Genomic DNA, 24,037 nt, shown 5'->3' on the forward strand with positions numbered 1-24,037 from the left:
CCTCTCACTGTTGTGGTCTCTCCCGTTGTGGAGCACAGGCTCTGGACACGCAGGCTCAGCGGCCATGGCTCACGGGCCCAGCCACTCCACAGCATGTGGGATCTTCCCAGACTGGGGCACAAACCCGTGTCCCCTGCATCAGCAGGCAGACTCTCAACCACTGTGCCACCAGGGAAGCACCCTTTCAGATTTTTCATCGTTAGTGTATAGGAATGCAAGAGATTTCAGTGCATTAATTTTTATCCTGCTACTTCACCAAATTCATTGATTAGCTCTAGTAGTTTTCTGGTAGAGTCTTTAGGATTTTCTATGTATAGTATCATGTCATCTACAAACAGTGACAGTTTTACTTCTTCTTTTCCAATGTGGATTCCTTTTATTTCTTTTTCTTCTCTGACTGCTGTGGCTAAAACTTCCAAAACTCTGTTCAGTAATAGTGGTGAGAGTGGGCAAGCTTGTCTTTCTCCTGGTCTTAGAGGAAATGTTTTCAATTTTTCCCCATTGAGAACAATGTTGGCTGTGGGCTTTTCATATATGGCCTTTATTATGTTGAGGTAGGTTCCCTCTATGCCTATTTTCTGGAGAGTCTTTATTATAAATAGACGTTGAATTTTGTTGAAAGCTTTTTCTGCACCTATTGAGATGATCATATGGTTTTTCTCCTTCAATTTGTTAATATGACATATTTAACAAATTGACATATTTGTTAATATGATATATCACATTGATTGTATTTTTTTGTAATGTCTGAAACATTTATATTAACATATTTCCATACACATAACCCAAAGAAAGTTTAGTATTTGTTGTTTTGTTTGTTCCTTTTTTAAACTGCAGGTTCTTATTAGTCATCAATTTTATACCCATCAGTGTATACATGTCAATCTCAATCGCCCAATTCAGCACACCACCATCCCCACCCCACTGCAGTTTTCCCCACTTGGTGTCCATATGTCTGTTCTCTACATCTGTGTCTGTGTCTCAAGGATTTTGAAGAATCTTTCCATTCCTGGGATAAACCCCACTTGAACATGGTGTATTATCCCTTTAATGTGCTGTTGGATTCTGTTTGCCAGTATTTTGTTGAGGATTTTTACATCTATGTTCATCAGTGATATTGGCCTGTAGTTTTCTTTTATTGTGGCATCTTTGTCTGCTTTTGGTATCAGGGTAATGGTGGCCTCATAGAATGAGTTTGGGAGTGTTCTTCCCTCTGCTATATTTTGGAAGAGTTTGAGAAGGACGGGTGTTAGCTCTTCTCTAAATGTGTGCTATAATTCACCTATGAAGCCATTTGGTCCTGGGCTTTTGTTTGTTGGAAGATTTTTAATCACAGTTTCAATTTCAGTGTTTGTGATTGGTCTGTTTATATTTTCTATTTCTATTTCTATATTTTCTATTTCTTCCTGGTTTAGTCTTGCAAAGTTGTACTTTTCTAAGTATTTGTCCTTTTCTTCCAGGTTGTCCATTTGATTGGCATATAGTTGCTTGTAGTAATCTCTCATGATCCTTGGTATTTCTGCAATGTCAGTTGTTACTTCTCCTTTTTCATTCCTAATTCTGTTGATTTGAGTCCCCTCCCTTTTTTTCTTGATGAGTCTGGCTACAGGTTTATTAATTTTGTTTATCTTCTCAAAGAACCAGCTTTTAGTACCTTTTGATATTTGCTATTGTTTCCTTCATTTCTTTTTCATTTACTTCTCATCTGATCTTTATGATTTCTTTCCTTCTGCTAACTTTGGGGATATTTTGGTTCTTTGTTCTCTGATTGCTTTAGGTGTAATGTTAGGTTGCTTATTTGAGATGATTTTTATTTCTTGAGGTAGGATTGTATTGCTATAATCTTCCCTCTAAGAACTGCTTTTGCTGCATCCCATAGTTTTGGGGCCATGATGTTTTCATTGTCATTTGTTTCTAGGTATTTTTTTATTTCCTCTTTGATTTCTTCAGTGATCTCTTGGTTATTTACTAGTGTATTGTTTAACCTCCATGAGTTTGTATTTTTTACCTTTTCTTCCTGGAACTGACATCCAGTCTCATAGCGTTGTGGTTAGAAAAGATACTTGATGCGATTTCAATTTTCCTAAATTTACCAAGGCTTGATATGTGACCCAAGATATGATCTATCCTGGAGAATGTTCCATGAGTACTTGAGAAGAAAGTGTAATCTGCTGTTTTTGGATGGAATATCCTATAAATATCAATTGAGTCTATCTGGTCTAATGTGTCACTTAAAGCTTATGTTTCCTTATTTATTTTCATTTTGGATGATCTTTCCATTGGTGAAAGTGGGGTGTTAAACTCCCCTACTATTATTGTGTTACTGTCAATTTCCCCTTTTATGGCTGTTAGCATTTGCCTTATGTATTGAGGTGCTCCTATGTTGGGTGCATAAATATTTACAATTGTTATATCTTCTTCTTGGATTGATCCCTTGAATATTATGTAGTGTCCTTCTTTGGCTCTTGTAATAGTCTTAAAGTCTATTTTGTCTGATATGAGAATTGCTCCTCCAGCTTTCTTTTAATTTTCATTTGCATGGAATATCTTTTTCCATCCCCTCACTTTCAGTCTGGATGTGTCCCTAGGTCTGAAGTGGGTCTCTTGTAGACAGCATATATATGGGTCTTGTTTTTGTATCCATTCAGCCAGTCTATGTCTTTTTGTTGGAGCATTTAATCCATTTACACTTAAGGTAATTATAGATATGTATGTTCCTATTACCATTTTCTTAATTGTTTTGGTTTTGTTTTTGTAGGTCTTTTCCTTCTCTTGTGTTTCTTGCCTAGTGAACTTCCTTTAGCATTTGTTGTAAAGCTGGTTTGGTGGTGCTGAATTCTCTTAACTTTTGCTTGTCTGTAAAGGTTTCACTTTCTCCATCATATCTGAATGAGATCCTTGCTGGGTAGAGTAATCTTAGTTGTAGGTTTTTCCCTTTCATCACTTTAAATTTGTCCTGCCACTCCCTCTGGCTTCTAGCGTTTCTGCTGAAAAATCAGCTGTTAACCTTATAGGGATTCTCTTGTATGTTAATTGTTGCTTTTCCCTTGCTGCTTTTAATATGTTTTCTTTGTATTTAAGTTTTGATAGTTTGATTAATATGTGTCTTGGTGTGTTTCTCCTTGGATTTGTCCTGTATGGAACTCTCTGCACTTCCTGGACTTGGGTGACTCTTTCCTTACCCATATTAGGGAAGTTTTCAATTATAATCTCTTCAAATATTTTCTCAGTCCCTTTCTTTTTCTCTTCTTTTTCTAGGACCCTTATAATTTGAATGTTGGTGCATTTAACATTGTCCCACAAGTCTCTGAGACTGTCATCAAGTCTTTTCATTCTTTTTTCTTTATTCTGCTCTGCTCTGCTGTAGTTATTTCCACTCTTTTATCTTCCAGGTCACTTATCTGTTCTTCTACCTCAGTTATTCTGCTACTGATTCCTTCTAGAGAATTTTTAATTTCATTTATTGTGTTGTTCATCATTGTTTGTTTGGTCTTTAGTTCATCTTGGTCCTTGTTAAATGTTTCTTGTATTTTCTCCATTCTATTTCCAAGATTTTGGATCATCTTTACTATCATTACTCTGAATTCTTTTTCAGGTAGACTGCCTATTACTTCTTCGTTTGTTTGGTCTGGTGGGTTTTTACCTTGCTCCTTCATCTGCTGCCTATTTCTGTGTCTTCTCATTTTGTGTAACTTACTTTGTTTGGGGTCTCCTTTTTGCAGCTGCAGGAACATAGTTCCCATTATTTTTGGTGTCTGCCATCAGTGGGTGAGGTTGGTTCAGTGGCTTGTGTAGGCTTCCTGGTGGAGGGTACTGGTACCTGTGTTCTCGTGGGTGGCACTGGATCTTGTCTTTCTGGGGGGCAGGGCCACGTCCAGTGGTGTGTTTTGGGGTGTCTATGAACTTATTATGATTTTAAGCCACCTCTCTGCTAATGGGTTGGTTTGTGTTCCTGTCTTCCTAGTTGTTTGGCATGGGGCATCCAGCAGTGTAGCTTGCTGGTCATTGAGTGGAGCTGGGTCTTAGCATTGCGACGAAGATCTCGGGGAGAGCTCCTGCCAATTAATATTATGTGGGGCTGGGAGGTCTCTGGTGGTCCAATGTCCTGAACTCAGCTCTCCCTCCTCGGAGGCTCTGACCTGACACCAGGCTGGAGCACCAAGACCCTGTCAGCCACATGGCCATGTACATGGGTATTTTCTTGCCTTTTGGGAAGCTGAGGTCTTCTGCCAGATTTCAGTGGGTGTTCAGTAGGGGTTGTTCCACATGTAAATGTATTTTTGATGTATTTGTGGGGAAGAAGGTGATCTCTACATCTCACTCCTCTGCCATCTTTAAGGTCCTCATGCAATAGGAGACTCCACTGAAGACGCCAACATCTGCAATAGCTAAAGATGCAGAGGCATTTTTTTTCAGAGGGTTTGTAATTTGCTTTTTTTTTCTCTTTTCCTTTGTGCCTTATCTAGTTTCACTTGTTCTCAGGGTGCTTCATTCAGAGGCCTCACACTCAGCACTTCAGATCAGAGTGCCCATTTCCCTTTTTCCCCTCCAGGAGTAGCTGGTTGCCTCTGCATGATGTCAATTGAACTGTTCCCAGTGTAATTCTTAGATACCATGTTATACTAGCAATAAAAATAGCGAGGAACTGTAGAGTAGGTATAGAGAAGAAAAGTGAAGTAGCACATTTTAATAGAAGTTTCCCAATCTCGTTGCTGTCAAGTGTGTTGAATGTCATGGAGACAAACCCCTAAGCCAAAATTTGAATAGGCCTTGGATTTTACCCATATGGGTAATGTGATCACTAGTGAAGGTGAAGGTTTTGGAGTCCATCTCTGCCCCTTACCAGCCTTGCCCTTCTTTCCTTAACCTCAGCCCCCTCACTTATCATGGGACAATCATACCAGCTATCTCATGTGCTCTTGGTAAAGAATAAGTAAGAAATGCATATAAAGCACTTAGGACAGTCCCCTGCCATAATAAAACTCTTGATAAATGGTAACTATTATTTATTTTCTATTATTCAATGATATGGCATCTCAGAAACAACTTTTAAGTGTCCATTAATGGATTAATGGATAAAGAAAATGCTATACACACACACACACACACACACACAATGGAATACTATTTAGCCATATAAAAATGAAGGAAATCTTACCATTTGCAGCAACATCTATGGACCTTGAAGGCATTATGCTAAATGAAATAAGTCAGACAAAGAAAAACAGATACAGTATGATCACACTTCTACATAGAATCTTAAAAAAAAAAATAAAAATGAACTCAGAGATACAGAGATCAGATTGATGGTTGCCAGAGGCAGGGATGGGAGGTAGATGAAATGGGTGAAGGGGGTCAAAAGGCACAAACTTTCAACTATAAGATAAATAAACCTGGGATGTAATATACAGCATGGAAACTATAGTTAATAATACTGTATTTTGTATTTGAAAGTTGCTAAGAAAGTAGATCTTGAAAGTTCTAATCACAAGAAAAAAAATTTATAACTGTGGATGGTGCTAGATGTCAACTAGACTTACTGTGGTGATCATTTTGCAATATATGCCTATATGAAACCATTATTTTGTACATCTGGAGCTAATAAAATGTTATGTGTCCATTATATGTCAATTTTAAGAACACGCACACACCACCAGAAAATAGAAATTAAAAAGAACAAATATACAGAATCTCTCATATGCCAAATATTTCTCAGGGAAATGTGCAAATTGAAGTCACTGCTATAAGAAGCATAGAAGTGGTAAAGTAAACACAAAAAGTTTTGGTTCCTGTGGTTTGCCTTCCAGGTTAGGTTTTCCCCTGGCCTCGCCTTTCTGTCTGCACCATGGTGGGGATGGAGGTGGCCATGCCCAGCTGCACTGAGATCCTTCCCCAGGACTGACAGGCTTCATTCTGTGCCTGTTGATTCTTAAGTGCCCAAGACAACGCAGATCACTCTGTTAGCCTTTGCATCCCAAGATTCCAGGACTCTCTAACATTTTTAAAATGTATGAACACCAAGGGGGAGAAAGGAGGGGTGGGATGAACTGGGAGATTGGGATTGACATATATACACTAACTAATGTGTATAAGATAGATACCTAATGAGAACCTGCTGTATAGCACAGGGGACTCCACTTCCCTGTACAGTAGAAACTAATACAACATTGTAAAACAACTATACTCCAATAAAAACATAAATAAAAAATAAAGATTATGCTAGTTCTCTCGTGTTTCCTAAACAATCTTAGTATGGTATGACAGGTTATGTTAGTAAAAGCCAAAAATTGTACGTGGCAGCAGTATCAACCATCCTTGACATGTGGCAGGACTAAAGGCCAGCTCTGCACCGTAGTCTTTTCTGGAACCCATGGACCCACAGACAGGCCTTTACTGGGCTCAAAACTTCTTGGGATTTCTGTAACAAGTCATCAGAGAGCTCCCCTGTGGACTCTGAAAACTTCACTGAGAAAGCGTGAGACTACATAAAATTACATTTTGCAACTTTTAGTGCACAGTGTAGCAGTTTGTGAGTAAAGTGCTTTTAAGACATTTTAAACTACTCTAAAGTAAGCCTATTTTTGGTTAAAAGTCTCAAGAGCTGATGAAGCTGCACGGTGTCAATCACCCTGTTATTTATTATCCAAGATGATAATTCCTAAGTTTTCCTGAAATAGTTATGAAATAGATGATATGATGCGTGGAATTTGCTTCTAAACATACAAAATGCAGGGGTAAGGGATTAGTTGAGTAGGGGTATCAATGAAATTATATTCCTCTCAGTAACTATTGAGCTGGTGGTGGGAACACAGCAACTCATTTTCCATTTGGTCTCTACTTTTGTGTATGCTCAAAATTTTCTGTAATTCTTAAGAATGTTCTTATGATTTAAAATATAAGTGATATTTGCAGTAGAAAGATGAGAATCAAGTATTATGATCTGGGATAATACTACCATGTTAACTCTCAATTATCCAGAGTAATAGGTATTTATGTGTATGAAAAATACTGCAGTGTCTTCTCTGTGTGAAGTCAGGAATCAGGTCCTGGTAACCAGCTGTGCTGTACAGAGGAGAGAATCTTACAGGGGACCTGAGTTCTAACTCTGATCTTACCCATAAATGGGGTCTTTGGAAGAGTCACTTTTCACTGAAGGTATTTCCTTCTCTATAAAACGGGAAAATCAGGCAGATGCCCTCAGAGGGCATCTTTCTTCCCTAATGACTTGAAATTCTCACTGGAGTGAGTTCCAAGGCATTAGAATCCTGTCTTCCTATTTCAGCTCCTCACCTCCAGGGCCTGCGGTGTCACCTGGCACAGGTAGAGGTCATGACATTTGTTCATTCAATGAGTGTGTGAATTGTCTTTATTTAAATATGCAAACCACTTTTCTCACAAGAACTTACATCTTTCTCAACAATGAAAGCAGATTCAGTTCATACGCCAAATGAAGTCTGTATAGCTTATTGAAGTCACCTCAATGAGAGGCAGGAAAATGGCAGCAAGCATCACCTCTATTTGTATCAACTTCATTATTGTAACAGACTGGGGTGGAGGGAGAGTTGGCAGCCTGCCCCATAAAACCCTGCTCACAGACTTTCAGGATAAAGACCAGAACCTTCCAAGCCCAGCAGAGCCCTGCTAGTTCCAGGCATATCCTCCAGGCATATGCTCTCCTTTGCTCTTTTCAATGACCTTCTTTCAAAATCATCCTATTCCACCTCAGGGCCTTTGCACATAGCATTCCCTCAGCCTGGAAGTGTTTTCTAATTTCTCTTCCTGGTTAATGACTGTTCCCCTTTTATATTTCAGGTCACATGTCATTTCTTTAGACAAGCCCTAGGTCTCAACTAGGTTGCCTTGCTTAAACACTCCCATAACACCCTTTACTTTCCCTTCAGAAAACACTTTCCAGAGTTTCCTGAATTTATTAAATGATCATCTATGTCTTAAATATGATATAAATAAGAAACAACTTCATTTTTCTCCCATCACTTTTTCTAGTCAAATCCTGTTGGATCTTTTTCTCTGCCCTTTCGTGACAACTCAGGCAAATTCCTTAGCTTTCTGGTCACTTTGAATGACATGAACAATCTTGTTGGTCAATTGTGACTCATTTTCAGACATTAAAGAGACAAATCTAAATCAACACCTCAATATCACATCCAATAGAAAGCTTGTTCTCTTCCAAGTCTTCAGCTCAGAATATGTTATGCTCTTCACTCTTCCCCCATCTCCTACCTCTCCTTCTACTTTGGGCATGTCCAGAGTCAGATCAGAAGGGAGGAGAATTAGAAAAATGTGACCAAAGTATGTTTACTTAATAGGTACTGGTATGGTTCTTTTCTGGCTGCCGATACCTGCTTGGTGCTCCAGGTATTCAAATGCTGGCTCTTTCTGGTTGAACATTTCCCGTGGCCGTTAGAGGCTTTCTGAGGGACCTCCATGCTTTACAATTTCCTAATATGGGTGATAAAGTCCTTGGGTGATACCCTGCTTTGCTCCCATACCATCCTCAGCTTCTGCAGTCAGTGGTATGCTAGATGGCTTCTTACTGGCTTCCTCATCCTAGAAGGACTCCCTCCTGGCTCCAGAGGTCCCACCTAAATGGCCCAATCCCAGTTGTCATCCTTAGTGTCATCTGCCTCTTGGGAAATTCATACATCCTTGCCTCTCCAATAGCTGCTTCTATACTGCTCTCTGTTCTCCAGACAGCCTTTTGCCTTCAGAATTCTCTAATTTCTATGATCACATAAGACATCAAACTTTAGGGGTAGGTCAAGGTCCCCCACATTTCTCTGATCCCATGAGAACTGCAAGGCTTTCCATTTCACAGTTCATTTAATATACAACTGGAGAACAGGGTGGTTTCTTTCTTGCAGGCACCCCTGATACTATCAGTAATCTCTTGGGGTCCTTGCCACTGGTCTGGGAGTTGGGGAGGGGGTATTATTCCTCCATCTCCTCCCTCATGGGAAGGGAGAGGAGAGGTCCTTGGCACTCCCTTATCAGCTAATGACTCTCTACCTTGGTGGCTCCCTTCAGCTATTCATCCTATTTGAATTTCTAGTTTTTTCTTATGTGGGTAAAATTGGACTATAGCTAGTATCAGATCCAGCTGGTTTTTGACAAGTCTTAAATGGATGTATGGGAACTGATTGCCCATTATTCTCTGCCTTGAGTGCTCAACTGAAACTCCAAGATGATGGAAAGTCCCAATTAACATCTGCTAAACATAGTCTTATGCTTATTTGATGAATGTCTGTCTTCCCTACTAGACTTTTTCTCTCTAAGGGTAAGGGCTCCATGTTTGCTCCCCATTGAATATCAAGATCAAACACTCAGTATCTGGCATAGAGTAGGAGCTCAATAAGTATGTAATGAGGTGATTAATAAAAGAACAGAATAAAAGAGTGAGAAGACCAGATCAGATTTATATCACTGACACTCCCTGGCTTGGAAGGACTAGCAGAGGAGGCATCATTTGAGCAAAAGTAGATAAGGTAAAGATTCCCAATTTCTGACTGCCTATCAGAATTACCCATAGAGCTTTTGAAAAATATCTGTACCTAGAACTAATCCATTGGTGTGCTGATACAGTAGATCTAGTTAAGAATCCATGAGTTAAGGTGCATAAGAGAGATCCAAATATTGTGCTAGGAGGGTTCAAAGGAAGGGAAGGCTGTACCTGCTGAGAGTATCAGGGAGGCTTTCTGGAGAAAGCAATGCATAAGGAGGACAAAAGTGAGCATATGAAGAAAAGGGCATGGGAAGGACATGGCCAACAGGGACTTGTAAGCAAGAGGGGATGATATAAGAAAGGCACTGAGGCTAGAAAGACAAGGTTAGATTCCTGCCCGAACCCAGTGCTGTGGGAAGGAAGAGGAGGAGTCAGGCGTGCAATCCACCCACCTGCAAGCTGTGTGGATGCAGGAACCTGGTCTTGTAAAGTTAGAAACACCCTATTGGGATACATGTTACAGTGGTTAGGTGGGCCAACTGTGGATCAGCCTGCCTAAATTCCTCATCTACGAAGGGAGGATGATAAAATTACTCACCTCAAGAGGTTATGGTGAGGATTAAAGGAGAAAATGATGTAATGTCTTAGCACATAAGCTAGAACCTTCTTTTTAAAATAATTCTAGTACCGAGAATTGGCTTATATATATTCCCAGTGCTGTGCTGATTTAACTTAGACCAGCTAGCAAGGGCCAACTCCACACAACTTTGCATTTAGTGAATATCAGGTTGGTAGCTTGAAATTCCGTGATGGAATTTACACCAAGGAAGCGGACAAAGCTTTCAATCTGTACCTGTTTCTTGAGAGCTGGTTCACCAGCACACTGTGAGATGCTCCATGAACGTTGATTGGATTGATCTAGATTGAACTGAATTCAGTTGAAAAGTGAGTTAAGGCTACAGGAAAATAAGCACAAGCTGAGAGGAGAAAAAAATGTCTGCCTAGAAAAGACAAAATAAGACCTTGGCCTCTGCATGAGTGGCAGGTGTAAATGGAACCTGACTTTTTTACTTTAAGCCAATACTTCCTTCAGCATATTTTTCTACCCATTATTATTATTATTTTTTGCTACTGTCTCTAAAATAAGTGTGAAAATGATGAGTGAAATAGGCAATAACAAGCTTTAGTAACATCTGAGGTCTGAATGCTCTAGGAGACAATTTCAAAGGTTTTATTCTCTCTGTGAAAAAGAGTAAATCCAGGAAGGCATAGAGTATAATAAGTTAGCTAAGATGAAAAATAATGAAGAAAAAAATCAAATGTTGCAGAACAGAAAAAATACAGTGACACTTTAATAATATAAGAAACCTTGCCATCAAACACTAAAGGGAATTTAAGGAAGTTATGAATGACACAGAAAAAGCAAATATGAACACCTATAAATTGTGTCAACACTTGGTCAAGTTAAGACAGAAAAATAGGAACACATCTACCTCTTTTGGAGGTCAAAAAATTTACCCATTTCTAAGCTCTTTGGTGGAGATTGTACCAATCCAAAGAAAAATGAATGAGAAAAGCCCTTTAAGAAGTCATCACTTACATGCACCCCAATATTCATAACAGCATTATTTACAATAGCCAAGAAATGGAAACAACCTAAGTGTCCATTGACAGATGAATAGGTAAAGAAGATGTGGTATATATATATAATGGAATAGTACTCAGCCATAAAAAAAGAATGAAATAATGTCATTTATAGCAACATGGATGGACCTACAGATTATCATATTAAGTGAAGTAAGTCAGAGAAAGATAAACATCATACAATATCACTTATATGTGGAATCTAAAAAAAGATACAAATGAAGTTATTTACAAAACAGAAACAGACTCACAGATATAGAAAATAAACTTATGGTTACCAAAAGGGAAAGGGGGGGGATTAGAAGTTTGGGATTAGCAGATACACACTATTATACATAAAATAGATAAACAGTAAGGTCCTATTATATAGCACAGGGAACTATATTCAATATCTTGTAATAAACTATAATGGAAAAAATCTGAGAAAAGAATATATGTATATACATAACTGAATCAATTTGCTGTACACCAGAAACTAACACAACATTGTAAATCAACTATACTTCAATAAAAATAAAGTCATCCCTTGTATACAAATAAATGAACATATCCACAGGCTGACATCCCAGAAATTAAGATTATAAGAACTGCTATTCTAGTCCAGCCTTTTAGAAGACCTCAGAGGGGAGTGTGAGGAGATTACCTCCAAGTCAGATAGTCAGGGCCTTCTTACACAAGGCAGTGGGTTGTTCTGTGGTGTTAGGCTAGGAGTGAACTAATGAAAGAATTCAGCCTCTATGACCTATGTGCCAGTTCAAGTTCAAATATAGTCATGTCATTTTTCTTTCTTCCAATTAGTTCTCAGGATCACATTTTCTTTTATTATCAGGTAGACTAGTCAAGATCTAAATCCTCCCCTTCATGAATGATCTAAGAATTCTAGGGGCATTCTTGGTTCAAATGGGGTCATGTCTACTTCTATCCCAGGCAGAAAGTGAAAAACAAAAGTTTTGTCCACTAGTCTTGTTGCTTTAGCTGTCACCAAATTGCCACACTCTAATTGTGCAGAATCTAGTATATCCTTGTCCATTTGTAGGAGATGCTCTCACTAACCCTGGTACTACCGCCTTACTAAGTTTTAATATAATGACCCTCTTAATTCACCACTGTTCCCCAAAGGAGAGCTACGATGACAGAATCACTGAAGACAGACAAACTTTCAGCTTCATCCATGTACTCCACCAAAACCAGCCACCCCCAAATCCTTTAATGCTTTTGGCCCAGACTCCCAAGTACCTCCCTCTCAATTCCATTCTGTGGTCCACAGTCTTCTTTCTTCACAGCAGACTTTGGACCAAACTAGCCCTGTCGTCCATGACTAATTTCTTTAAGTTTACATCATGGAAAGAAGGGGCTGGGTCCTTGGTTCCTTCCTTTCCAGAGAACCCTGGATGCTTTAAGTAAATAGTCTCAACCCCTCTCCAGCCAAGGGTCCCTGAGAGGAAAACCTTCATCAAACCACTACCAAGTGCTTCCCTTTATGTGGAGAGTCACCTGAGTAACCTCTCTCAATATCAAGTATCCCCTTCCAGGTGACTTGTATCTCTACTTGTATGTAAAGTATAGAGTGGCTGACATTATTTTTTAAGCTCCACCTCATGAGGCACAAGATGAGAGAATATTAAGAATGGTGAGAAAACTTAGAAATAATCAAGGACAACCAATTTATTCTTTTATATCTTTATTGGAGTATAATTGCTTTACAATGTTGTGTTAGTTTCTGCTGTACAACAAAGTGAATCAACTATATGTACACATATATCCCCATATCCCCTCCCTCTTGAGCCTCTCTCCCACCCTCCCTATCCCATCCCTCATCACAAAGCATCGAGCTGATCTCCCTGTGCTATGCAGCAGCTTCCCACTAGCCAACCATTTTACATTCGGTAGTGTACATATGTCAGTGTTACTCTCACTTTGTCCTAGCTTCCTCTTTCCCCCTGTGTCCTCAAGTCTGTTCTCTACCTCTGTGTCTTTATTCCTGCCCTGCCACTAGGTTCATCAGTACTGTTTTTTTAGATTCCATATATGTGTGTTAGCATACAGTATTTGTTTTTTTCTTTCTGACTTACTTCACTCTCTGTGACAGACTCTAGATCCATCCACCTCTTTACAAATAACTCAATTTCATTCCTTTTTATAGCTGAGTAATATAAGGACAACCATTTTATTGTGGGGATGAGGAAACTCTCTCTGATTAATAACCTACTCTACTTTAGCAAAAGCTGTGCCTCACTTCTATGCTCAAGGCATTATTTTTATGACTCTATGTTGGAACTCAGATTTTTGACAGCCAATAAATTCAAAAGACTATGTCCTCCAGATGAGAGGGTGGATAAATAGCTAAGGCAAAATAAAGCCCACGAATATTCTTGGTCAAATTTGTGATTCGTGCCCATTTCCCCAACTGGAAGCATTTCTTTCAATCTGCATTCTTAATAGCTTGAGAAGAATGGTGGCGAAAGCAAGATAAAAACAAAATTTTTCAGTCAGTTTCCATAAACGCCATCATGAATTACATACTGGTGTTGTAAGGATATACATGAAGTTCGTATCAAAAGGACAAAAAGAAACTGATAGCACTGAAGATGAGTCCTCAGTGGGGATAAGGATATACATGAAGTTCATATCAAAAGGACAAAAAGAAATTGATAGCACTGAAGATGAGTCGTCATAGGGTCTGGAGAACCATTCTGCCTTTTGAGTTGTGATCCATTCTCTATACGAACAAAAACCTATTAGTCTTCTGAAAATATCCAATCTTTTATCCATTCAGAGAACAAAGAAAACAGCAGTACAGTATTCATCACCCTCTTTCATTTTGTAGCACATAGGATGAGGGACCATTTTCCTGCCTTATTTACCCAGAATAGGGACATCTTTCCTTGTTATCTCATGAGACACAATCCCACTTCCAGAATCTGAAGATTCTACGTTGAAAAGGCTCAAAAAGGACATAACTTTTTTCTCTAAGTTAACAACTAATTTCCAGTCAGTGGGTAAATTTTTTCCTGAAACATCCACTCAGGGGAAAAAATTAAGTAAACAAATCTGAAAACGAGGCCACAACACACAGAGATGGAAGCACCTCTACAGTTAATGGTCAAGAAAAGCAGGCATTTTCAGGTTTAACTCAAACAAAATCGAGGTTTTTAACTGGCCCTGATTGAGCCTCACCCAATGAATGACTTTCAGTGCCTCTGGCTCTTTGGGACTAAAGGAGAGAATTATTTTTAGCACAACTATTTGGAAACCTCTGAGAACTTGGATCTGTTTTTCTGTCTGGTACCAAAGCAAGATTTTCTCTGAGCTCTCATGAAAGATCCTCAGTCTCTTGTGGATTTAGAATTCTGGAGCAACCCACCATCCCAGAGCAAGGTATGGTGTTTACTCTTTTTTTTAGAATTTTGGCAGGTGTGGCTGCAATGTCCTATTTCATTATGGTAGCTTTTGAGTTTATTAAACAGATGGCTCTGGAAGAAGAATCCATGAAACTGAAGACCTGGGTTCAAATCTCTGGTCTGACACTAGCTTTGTGACCATAAACAAGTTACCTGACTTCTCTGGGCATTGGTTCCCTGTCCAACCTACCACAAAAGGGTCCTTGGGAAGATGATACAGGCTTAACGTTGCTCTGTAGATGACAAAATATTTGACAGCTGTTAGAACAGATTACTGTTGTGCCATCATAGCCTTTTACATACAGCAGACGGAGCTTTATAAATTATGAACTGTTTATAAGAATAAATATTGAAGAATATTTTCCTTCATTCAACTTTTTTTGAGCCTCTACTGTAGATCAGTCTTTGTCCTAAATGTTCGTGATAGAGTTTGCATTTTGGTGGAGAAAAAGCAATAGTTAGCCATAACACAATGTGGTTGTATGGCTATGCTGGGTGGAGTAGAGACAGGAGAAGGAAGGGATTTCATGGCCAACAGAAGAAGCTGTTCTGAGGAGGAAAACCAGGGCCCCAAAGGGAGAGCTGAGGAAGAACAAACAGAAGGCACTGGGGTGTGAGCAGCTCAGGTCCGATCCCATCTTGCTCACAGTGCACTCGTAGTGCAGCCAGAGGAGGACAAACCCTGCTGTTGTGAAATCCCTTCCCCTGCAGGCCAAGGATATGTCTCGTTTTGGCCTCATGGTTGCCTATCCTCCTCCTAATGATTTCCAAGCAAAACACATTTTCAACTTGAATTAGTAATCGAGCCCTTTGCCATGAAGTAATGTTACAGTTTCCCTCACATGATGTCAGGGAAAACCCAAGTGTTTAGAGACAAAAGAGCTCAGTTCAAATCCTGCCTGGGCCATTTTTAGGGCTGTGTGGACTTGAACCCTCAGACTCTCCATTTTATTATTTTTAAAGTGAAGATAATTGCACCAACTTCATAAAAGTGGTGTGGGGATTGAGTAAATGGTGTCTTTAAAGCACAGTAATAAGAATACTAGTAGGTTCCATACATCCCAATGAATCTTTTTTTTTTTTTTTTCCTGCGGTACGCGGGCCTCTCACTGTTGTGGCCTTTCCCGTTGCAGAGCAACAGGCTCCGGATGTGCAGGCTCAGCGGCCATGGCTCACGGGCCTAGCTGCTCCGCAGCATGTGGGATCTTCCCAGACCGGGCATAACCCCGTGTCCCCTGCATCGGCAGGCGGACTCTCAACCACTGCGCCACCAGGGAAGCCCCTAATCTTTTTTTTCACTTAGTTTTTTTGTGGTAAAATATACACAACATAAAATTTGCCAGAGTATACAGTTCTACGGCATTAGGTACATTCACAACGCTGTACAACCATCACCACCATCCATCTCCAGAACACTTCATCTTCCCCAACTGAGACTCTGTCTTCGTTAAACACTCACTCATCATTTCCCCCTCCCTCCAGCCCTTGGTAATCACCATTCTATTTTCTGTCTTTACAATTTTGATTATTCTAGACACATCATATAAGTAGAATCATACAATATTTGTCCTTTTGTGACTGGGTTATTTCATTTGGCATTAAAGTCTTCAAGATTCACCCATGTTGTAATATGTGTCAAAAATTTCTTCCTTTAAAAGCTGAATAATATTCCATTGTGTGTATGTGCCACATTTTGTTTAACCATTCATCTGTTGATGGACACTTGAGTTGCTTCCACCTTTTGACTATTGTGAATAATGCTGCTGTGAATATGGGCATACAAACATGTTTGAGCCCCTGCTTTCACTTCTTTTGGGTATACCCAGAAATGGAATTACTGGATTATATGATAATTTTATATTAAATTTTTTGAGTAATCACCATACTGTTTTGTACAGCAGCTGGACAATTTTACATGTCTACCAACTACATTTAAAATTTTTTTCCAGCTTTATTGTGATATAATTAACATATAACATTGTGTAAGTTTAGGGTATATGACATGAAGATTTGGTACACATATGTATTGCAAAATGATTAACACAATAAGATTAGCTGACACATCCATCACCTCAGGTAATTATTATTTTTTGTGTGTAGTGAGAACATTTGAGATCAACTCTCTCAGCAACTTTCAAGTGTATGATACAGTATTGTTAATTATAGACACCACATTATACATTAGATCCTCAAAACGTATTCATCTCATAGGTGGAAGATCGTTTGTTTGTATCCTTTGGCCAACAACTCCTTGTTTCCTCCACACTTCAGCCCCCGGTAACCACAATTCTACTTTGTTTCTATGAGTTAAGCTTTTTAGATTTCACGTATAAGCAAGAAAATTTGTCTTTCTCTGTCTGATTTATTTCACTTAGCATAATGCCTTCAAGGTTCATCCATGTTGTCACAAATGACAGAATTTCCTTCTTTTTCTGTGGCTGAATAATATTCCATTGTATATTTTATACACACACACACATACACACACACACATATATCACATTTTGTTCATCCATTCATCTGTTGATGGAAATTTAGGTTTCTCCTATGTCTTGGCTATTGTGAACAATGCTGCTATGAACATTGGGGTGCATGTACCTTTTTGAATTAGAGTTTTCATGGGAATACAGACATCTCTTCAAGGTAATGATTTTCATTTCCTTCAGATAGATACTACCCAAAAGTGATATTGCTGGATCATATGGTAGTTCTATTTTTAATTTCTTGAGGAATCTCCATATTGTTTTTCCTAGTGGCTGTACCAGTTTATATTCTCACCAACAGTATACAGTATTCCTTTTCTCCATGTTCCCACCAACACTTGTTATCTCTGGTCTTTTTATGATGGCCATTCTAACAGGTGTGAGGTGATAGCTATTGGGGTTTTGATTTTCAATTTCCTGATAATAAGTGATGTTGAGCATCTTTTCATGTACCTGCTGTCCATTCATATGTCCTCTTTGGAAAAATGTCTATTCACATTCTTTACCCATTTTTAATTGGATTATTTGGTTTTTAGTATTGAGTTATATGAGTTCTTTATGTATTTTGGATATTAACCTCTTCTCAGATACATGAGTGGCAAATTTTATCCCCCATAGGTTGCCTATTCATTTTGTTGATCATTTCTTTTGCTGTGCAGCTTTTTAGTTTGATGTAGTCCCACTTGTTTATTTTTGCTTTTGTTGCTTATGCTTTTGGTGTCATATTCAAAAAACTGTTGCCAAGACCAGTGTCAAGTGCTTTTTCCCTGTGTGTTCTTCCAGAGGATTTATGATTTTAGGGCTTACATTTAAGTCCTTAATTCATTTTGAGTTATATTTTTGAGTGGTGTGAGATAGGGTTCCAATTTCTTTTTTTTTTTTTTTTGCATGTGAATATCTAGTTCTTTCCAGCACCATTTATTTATTGAAGAGACTATATTTTGCCTGGTGAGTATTCTTTGGCTCCCTTGTCAAGTATTAGTTGACTATGTATGCATGGGCTTATTTTATTTTATAATAAAGAAAAAAACATGTTATTTACTGAAAGCTCTCAAACTGTGGGCACATTTTCTAGAAGTTGAATCTTTGCACTGATTTATTCAGTATTTCTCCAAGTATTTTCCATAGCTAGTTTAGCAAAAACAAAGGGTTTTATGACTTAAAATATTTACAAAACACTGTATACTACATTCCTGCCTTACAGATTCAAAATATACATTAACATGAAGGCTTCGAAATCTATAGTACCACAAAGTATTATAATTTTTAAAATAGGTATTTAAAAAAATTAAAGATCTGTTACTTTGTAATCCTTACAGAAAAATAGGATAGAGAGTCATTTACAGCTAACATCCAGGACAGATCTGTTCAAATTAACAATATTTCCAGAGCTTTGATTTTCTAACTCCAAAGGAGCACACTAGTGGAAAAAAATAATACATTTTAGCACATATTCTGCATAAATTTACATAATTCAATGCAATCTTTCAAAGTATTTTGTATGAGGAGTGACTGCTAATGTGTATGTTTCTTTTTGTAGTTTTAAAAATGTTCTAAAATTAGATTATGGTGTACATTGAATTGTATACTTAAATTGGTCAGTTTTATGGTGTGTAAATTAAGTCTCAAAAAGCTGTTTAAAAGTATTGTAATGTGTATAGAGCCATGACTCACATAGTTCATTCCCAGTCAGAATAACCAAATTCATCACAAACCAGTGGGGCAGTAGTTGAAGGATGGATTTTTTAATACAAGGTGTTGAAAATATAAAGTTGGATCCCTACCTCACACTTTTTAATCAGAAAGACTCCAATGGCTCAAATTTTAAAGGTGAAAAAATGAAAATAAAATTGAAAGAAAAGTGGGAGAATTCTTTTTATTATATTGAAGTAGGGAAGGCCTTCTAAACACAAGAAATTGAACCCCCAAAAATGTCTTCAAGATAAAAAGATTTTTTTTAATACATGAATGAAGTGAAAAAACAAACTGGGAAAAGGTATTTGCTGCTCATGTCATAAACCACATGCAAAGAATATACATATAAATATCTATCGCACTATTGTTTGTAATATCACAAGAATAAAAATGTCCCAAGTATCCATCAATAAGTGACTTGTTAAATATAATAGATTCTTATGATGGATATTCCATAGTGACTAAAAAAAGAATGAGGGGGGCTTCCCTGGTGGCGCAGTGGTTGAGAGTCCGCCTGCCGATGCAGGGGACACGGGTTCGTGCTCCAGTCCGGGAAAATCCCACGTGCCGCGGAGCGGCTGTGCCCGTGAGCCAAGGCCGCAGAGCCTGCGTGTCCGGAGCCTGTTGCTCCGCAACGGGAGAGGCCACAACAGTGAGAGGCCCCCGTACTGCAGAAAACAAAACAAAAAACAAAAAAAACAAACAAACAAACAAAAAGAATGAGGCAGCTCTATCTATATACTGATATCTCCAAGCTAAGTGGAAAAGGAAGGTCCAGGAATCTGCTTACAGTATGCCTACAAGCGGAAGGACCCACAAGAAACTAGCAACAGTGATTGCCTCTAGAGAGGGACCCTACATGTCTGGGAGACTGAGAGGAAAGAGAAGAGATTTCCTTTTCATTGCACATCTTTTTTTAACTTTATGAAGGTGCATGTTTTATCTATACAAAAATAAATATTTTAAATACTTTAGACTATACAAAATTAAAACAGCTTAAATCTTTTATCTGTATTTCTCAAACAGATACTGCAAAAGGGACCCATAGACCCCAGGAATATTTCTTTAAATTCTCTCTTTCCTCTTTCTTTTGTAATATTCTCATATTCCATAATTTCTATCTAGTCTTTTTCCCACAAAAATCACACCTTCCCCACCCCCAAAATCTCCTTTGCCCTCAGTCTGAGTTTTTTGTGCTAAGCACTATTCTAGGTGGTTGTAGACATCAATGGCTAACACAAAGATCCCTGCCCTCATGAAGCTTACATTCTATCAGATAGAGATATTTACAAATTTAAAAGCGTAATAAAATTAAGAATAATCTAGTAAATTAGAGGATGATGAGTACAAGGGAGAATAGAAAAAAACAGAACAGAAAGAGGGCACGTCATAGGTAGGAGAAGGTCGTTTGCAATGTTAGATGAAGAGGTGAAGGTTGGCTTTAATGAAATGGTAGCATTTGAACAAAGGCAGAAGCAGATGAGGGAGGGAGACATGTAAGCATCTTGGAGAAGAGAGCTCCAGACAGAGGGAAGAGACAGTGTGAAGGCCCTAAGGCAGAGCGTATCTGGCATCTTCGAGAAACATCAAGGAATCCAGTGTGACAGATGATGAGGAAGTGGGAAGAGAGTAGAAGAAGATGAAGTCAGGGAGGTAAGACAGGTGGGCAACCAATCAAGTAGGGCCTTGTAGACCATGTATCATGAGGCTTTTGACTTTTAAATGAAATGAAGAACCGTTACAAGATAATGCCACTGTAGTTTTACATACAACTCACACCCCTTTGTCATCCTGATGATTTGAGTCCCAAGCCTCAACCCAAGCCCCTCACCATCATGTCATCATCACAGGTCAGGTGCCACAACACCTCGTCCCTCAATTCTGATGAGGATTATTAATGGATAACCATTCTGAGTGCCTTTCAAAGTATTCTAACTGGGAATGCTTTCAGCATTTAAACTACTGTGCAGACAATATTCTAGTGCATTTGTCAAAGAATTGCAAACCATTTCTTCAATAAATATCTTTGTTTCAGTTGTTTTAATTTATTCTTTCTTTGAGTACTTTTGCCTGGCTCTTGGAAATATTAACATCCTTCTTCCAAGCACATCTTTAAAATTTTTGCATCCTCTATCCATCATAACCTCAACTCTGACCACATGCTCCTTCATAGACTGATCCCCAACTATTGTCATGTGTGTTCTCAGCATCTCCACCAGTGTCTGAGATGCCACTGCCCAAAGCACCTTCTCACCAGATCGTTTCAAGTCCCTCTTAGGACCAGCTCCTGGCTTCAGCTACAGCATCGCATTCCATGTCTGGCTAAAAGCCTCCTTATAAGTATCTGTTCTCCTCTTTTAAATCCCTTCTCAAAGCTTCCTCTAATCAGTTTTTGCAAGGTGGAAGATCTAGCAATTTAATCATTCTGTCTTGTTTTAACTGTCAAGGGTTTGAATAAAAGATTCTTTCCATTTTCTTTCATCTGAGGCACTTTTGGAAGGGCTGGTATGTTTATCAGATATGCTGGGCTTTTCAGAACGTGCCCTAATCCCAGATGAGTAATAAGATAAATAATTTTGAGTCTGTGTTCTATAAGCAGAAAGGGCATAGAAAAATGTTCCTTTGATTTTTTTTGGTGGGGGGTAAGGGCACTGGTAACATGGAGATGTGGTCAAGGATACAGAGCCTATATTTGGATAAGTTGCTTCAGTTTTTCACTAATTAGATTTCTAGGAATCAGACTTATTTTGAACTACATGTGCACACTATGTTTTTGTCAGTTTGTCATTCCTATACTCTGGCAAATTTCTGGATCTAATTCCAAGATGTTACAATTTCCTCATGGGTGCTATAAAAGTGGTAGTGTGCTGGTTAATTTTCTGATGTGGCTGTCAAAAAAAAAAAAAGAAACTCTATCCAATTGCTTTTCCCACATGTTATAATTATCTCCTTTTGGAAAGTATACACCAGGCATATACATTAAGCATTGTACAGATTTCTTTTTTTTATTTTATTGAGGTATAGTTGATTTACAATGTTGTGTTAATGTCTTCTGTACAACAAAGTGGCATATATATACATTCTTCTTCACATTCTTTTCCATAATGGTTTGTCAAAGGATATTGAGTATAGTTCCCTGTGCTATACAGTAGGACCTTGTTATTTATCCATCCTATATATAACAGTTTGCCTCTGTTAATCCCAAACTCCCAATCCTTCCCTCCCCTACACCCTCTCCCTTGGCAGTCACAAGTCTGTCCTCTATATCTGTGAGTCTGTTTTCGTTCTGTAGATATGCTGATTTGTATCATGTTTTAGATTCCACATATAAGTGATATCATATGGTATTTGATATGGTATCATATCTTTCTCTTTCTGACTTACTTTGCATAGTATGATAATCTCTAGGTCCATCCATGTTGCTGCAAATGGCATTATTTCATTCTTTTTTATGGCTAATATTTCACTGTGTATGTGTGTGTGTGTGTGTGTGCATATATATATACCACATATTCTTTATCCATTCATCTGTCGATAGACTTTTAGGTTGTTTCCACAGATTTATTATTAAAGCATAGGTTCAACCATGCAATAACTGCTCATTTATACCACCCCAGAATCACATGTATACTCCCACCCAAGACGCTGATAGCTCTAAGACATTAGCCTAGAAAATCAAGTGTCCCAAGCCTACACTACATACCTCTCAGCCTATATGCCAAATGTGATGCTAATAAATGATCCATCATCCTCAGTGGCCAGGCTTTGTGGAGGGAAAAACCAAATCCCATTAGATCAGAGCTGAAGAGATCTGTTGCCTGCTTCACTCGGACCATGTGGCAACATGCGTGATTTAATTTCACTCAGCTCTTTAATTGAGCCCCAGTGCTAACAGCTTAATGGGACAGTAGGGCATTATATCCTGCAGATTTTAAATTAAAGTTTGAGACAACTCCACTCAGGACATGCACAGTACTCCAATTAACACTAATTGGCATTACACATGATTATCAAATGAAAAACATGATTTTCCTGAAAATGTCACTTCCTTTCTCTTGCTTTAAAAAGCCTATAAATTCTAAGAAAACGACTGTAGAAGCATGCAAAGATTAGATATAAAGATGTCTATCTATCATGGTGTTTATACTAGCAGAAAACTGGAAGCAAATGTCTATAATGGGGAATGTTGTACATAAAGGATAGTAGAGGCAAATGCAACAATTTTTTAATGTTATGAATAATTTTTGACATGGAAAGATGCCCACGACATATTGTTAAGTGAAAAAAAGTTAAAGACTTGCAGGAATGTCATAGCATCACTTTTCTTCATAGCATAGAAAGAAAACACCAGAAGGATGTATATGTCAAAATGTAAAGAGTAATTATCTGTGAGTGGTGAGAATAACTTTAATGTGTATCTTATTCATTTGCATCTCTAATTTTCCTTTTAAAAATGTGTACTTTTGCAAAAGCAAAACATTGTTTTTCAAAGTCCACCATTGATTCCTACAGAAAAGAAAATGCAAATGCAACAAAGTGATTTATTCTGGAATTTTTAAAATCTTCACCGACTTCATCTCCACCAACCCTTGTGTGGGGCACTGAGAACTCTCTATCAATAAAGTGTTAATAATTTTCAATGGAATTATTAGGGCAAACAGGGTATTTAGACACACATGGAGAGGTGAGCCCTGGGGTGAATTTTTTCAAATGTCCATTCTCATGTTCAGTTATGCCAAAAACCCCACCTAAGAGGGTACATTTATGTCCGTGTGTTTCTCTTCCAGAGCCAAAGATGTTTGTCTTGCTCTATGTTACAAGTTTTGCCATTTGTGCGAGTGGACAACCTCGGGGTAATCAATTCAAAGGAGACAGCTACTCCCCAAGATATATCTGTAGCATTCCTGGCTTACCTGGACCTCCAGGCCCCCCTGGAGCAAATGGTTCCCCTGGGCCCCATGGTCGGATCGGCCTTCCAGGACGAGATGGTAGAGACGGCAGGAAAGGAGAGAAAGGTGAAAAGGGGGCTGCAGGTAATGAATGAAGTTCCATAAAAAAAACCCTCTGTCACCCCCACCTGAAAATCACTCCCTTGTTTTGTTGCTTTTTCTAATGAGAATTGCCCTTTAAATCCCTTCTCAACTTCACCTTCATTAATCGTAACAATTTACTGAGTCCTCACTATGCTTCAGATACTGCTCTAAACCCTCTACCTGCATTCTTATTGCATCGTAATGGCAACTCTTTCAAGGGGACGTGATCACGTTTTATACATGAGGACACAGAGCGGTAGCATGATTAAATGAATTACTGAAGATGGAAGTGCATGTCTAGTGACTGGCAGAGCTGGAGTC

At 38.5% G+C, this 24,037-nt stretch overlaps 1 protein-coding gene across 3 annotated transcripts in view; it reads left to right on the forward strand.

Annotated features, from left to right (window-relative positions):
* C1QTNF7 (C1q and TNF related 7) overlaps positions 1–24,037 on the forward strand; it is a 135,468-nt gene that overhangs the window by 105,093 nt on the left and 6,338 nt on the right. Inside the window, exons 1-2 of one of the 3 annotated variants that reach the window (XM_007464069.1) lie at positions 14,426–14,482; positions 23,471–23,716. In XM_007464069.1, coding sequence (XP_007464131.1) covers positions 23,479–23,716 — 238 coding nt within the window. In that variant the 5' untranslated portion in view covers positions 14,426–14,482; positions 23,471–23,478. Of the gene's footprint in view, positions 1–14,425; positions 14,483–14,688; positions 14,705–23,470; positions 23,717–24,037 lie in introns of those variants that run through there. The other 2 variants (XM_007464070.1, XM_007464068.1) reach the window with 2 other exon arrangements.

This window comes from Lipotes vexillifer, unplaced genomic scaffold, assembly GCF_000442215.2.
Source record: "Lipotes vexillifer unplaced genomic scaffold, Lipotes_vexillifer_v1.1 scaffold1653, whole genome shotgun sequence".
Classification (NCBI taxonomy): Eukaryota; Metazoa; Chordata; class Mammalia; order Artiodactyla; family Lipotidae; genus Lipotes; species Lipotes vexillifer.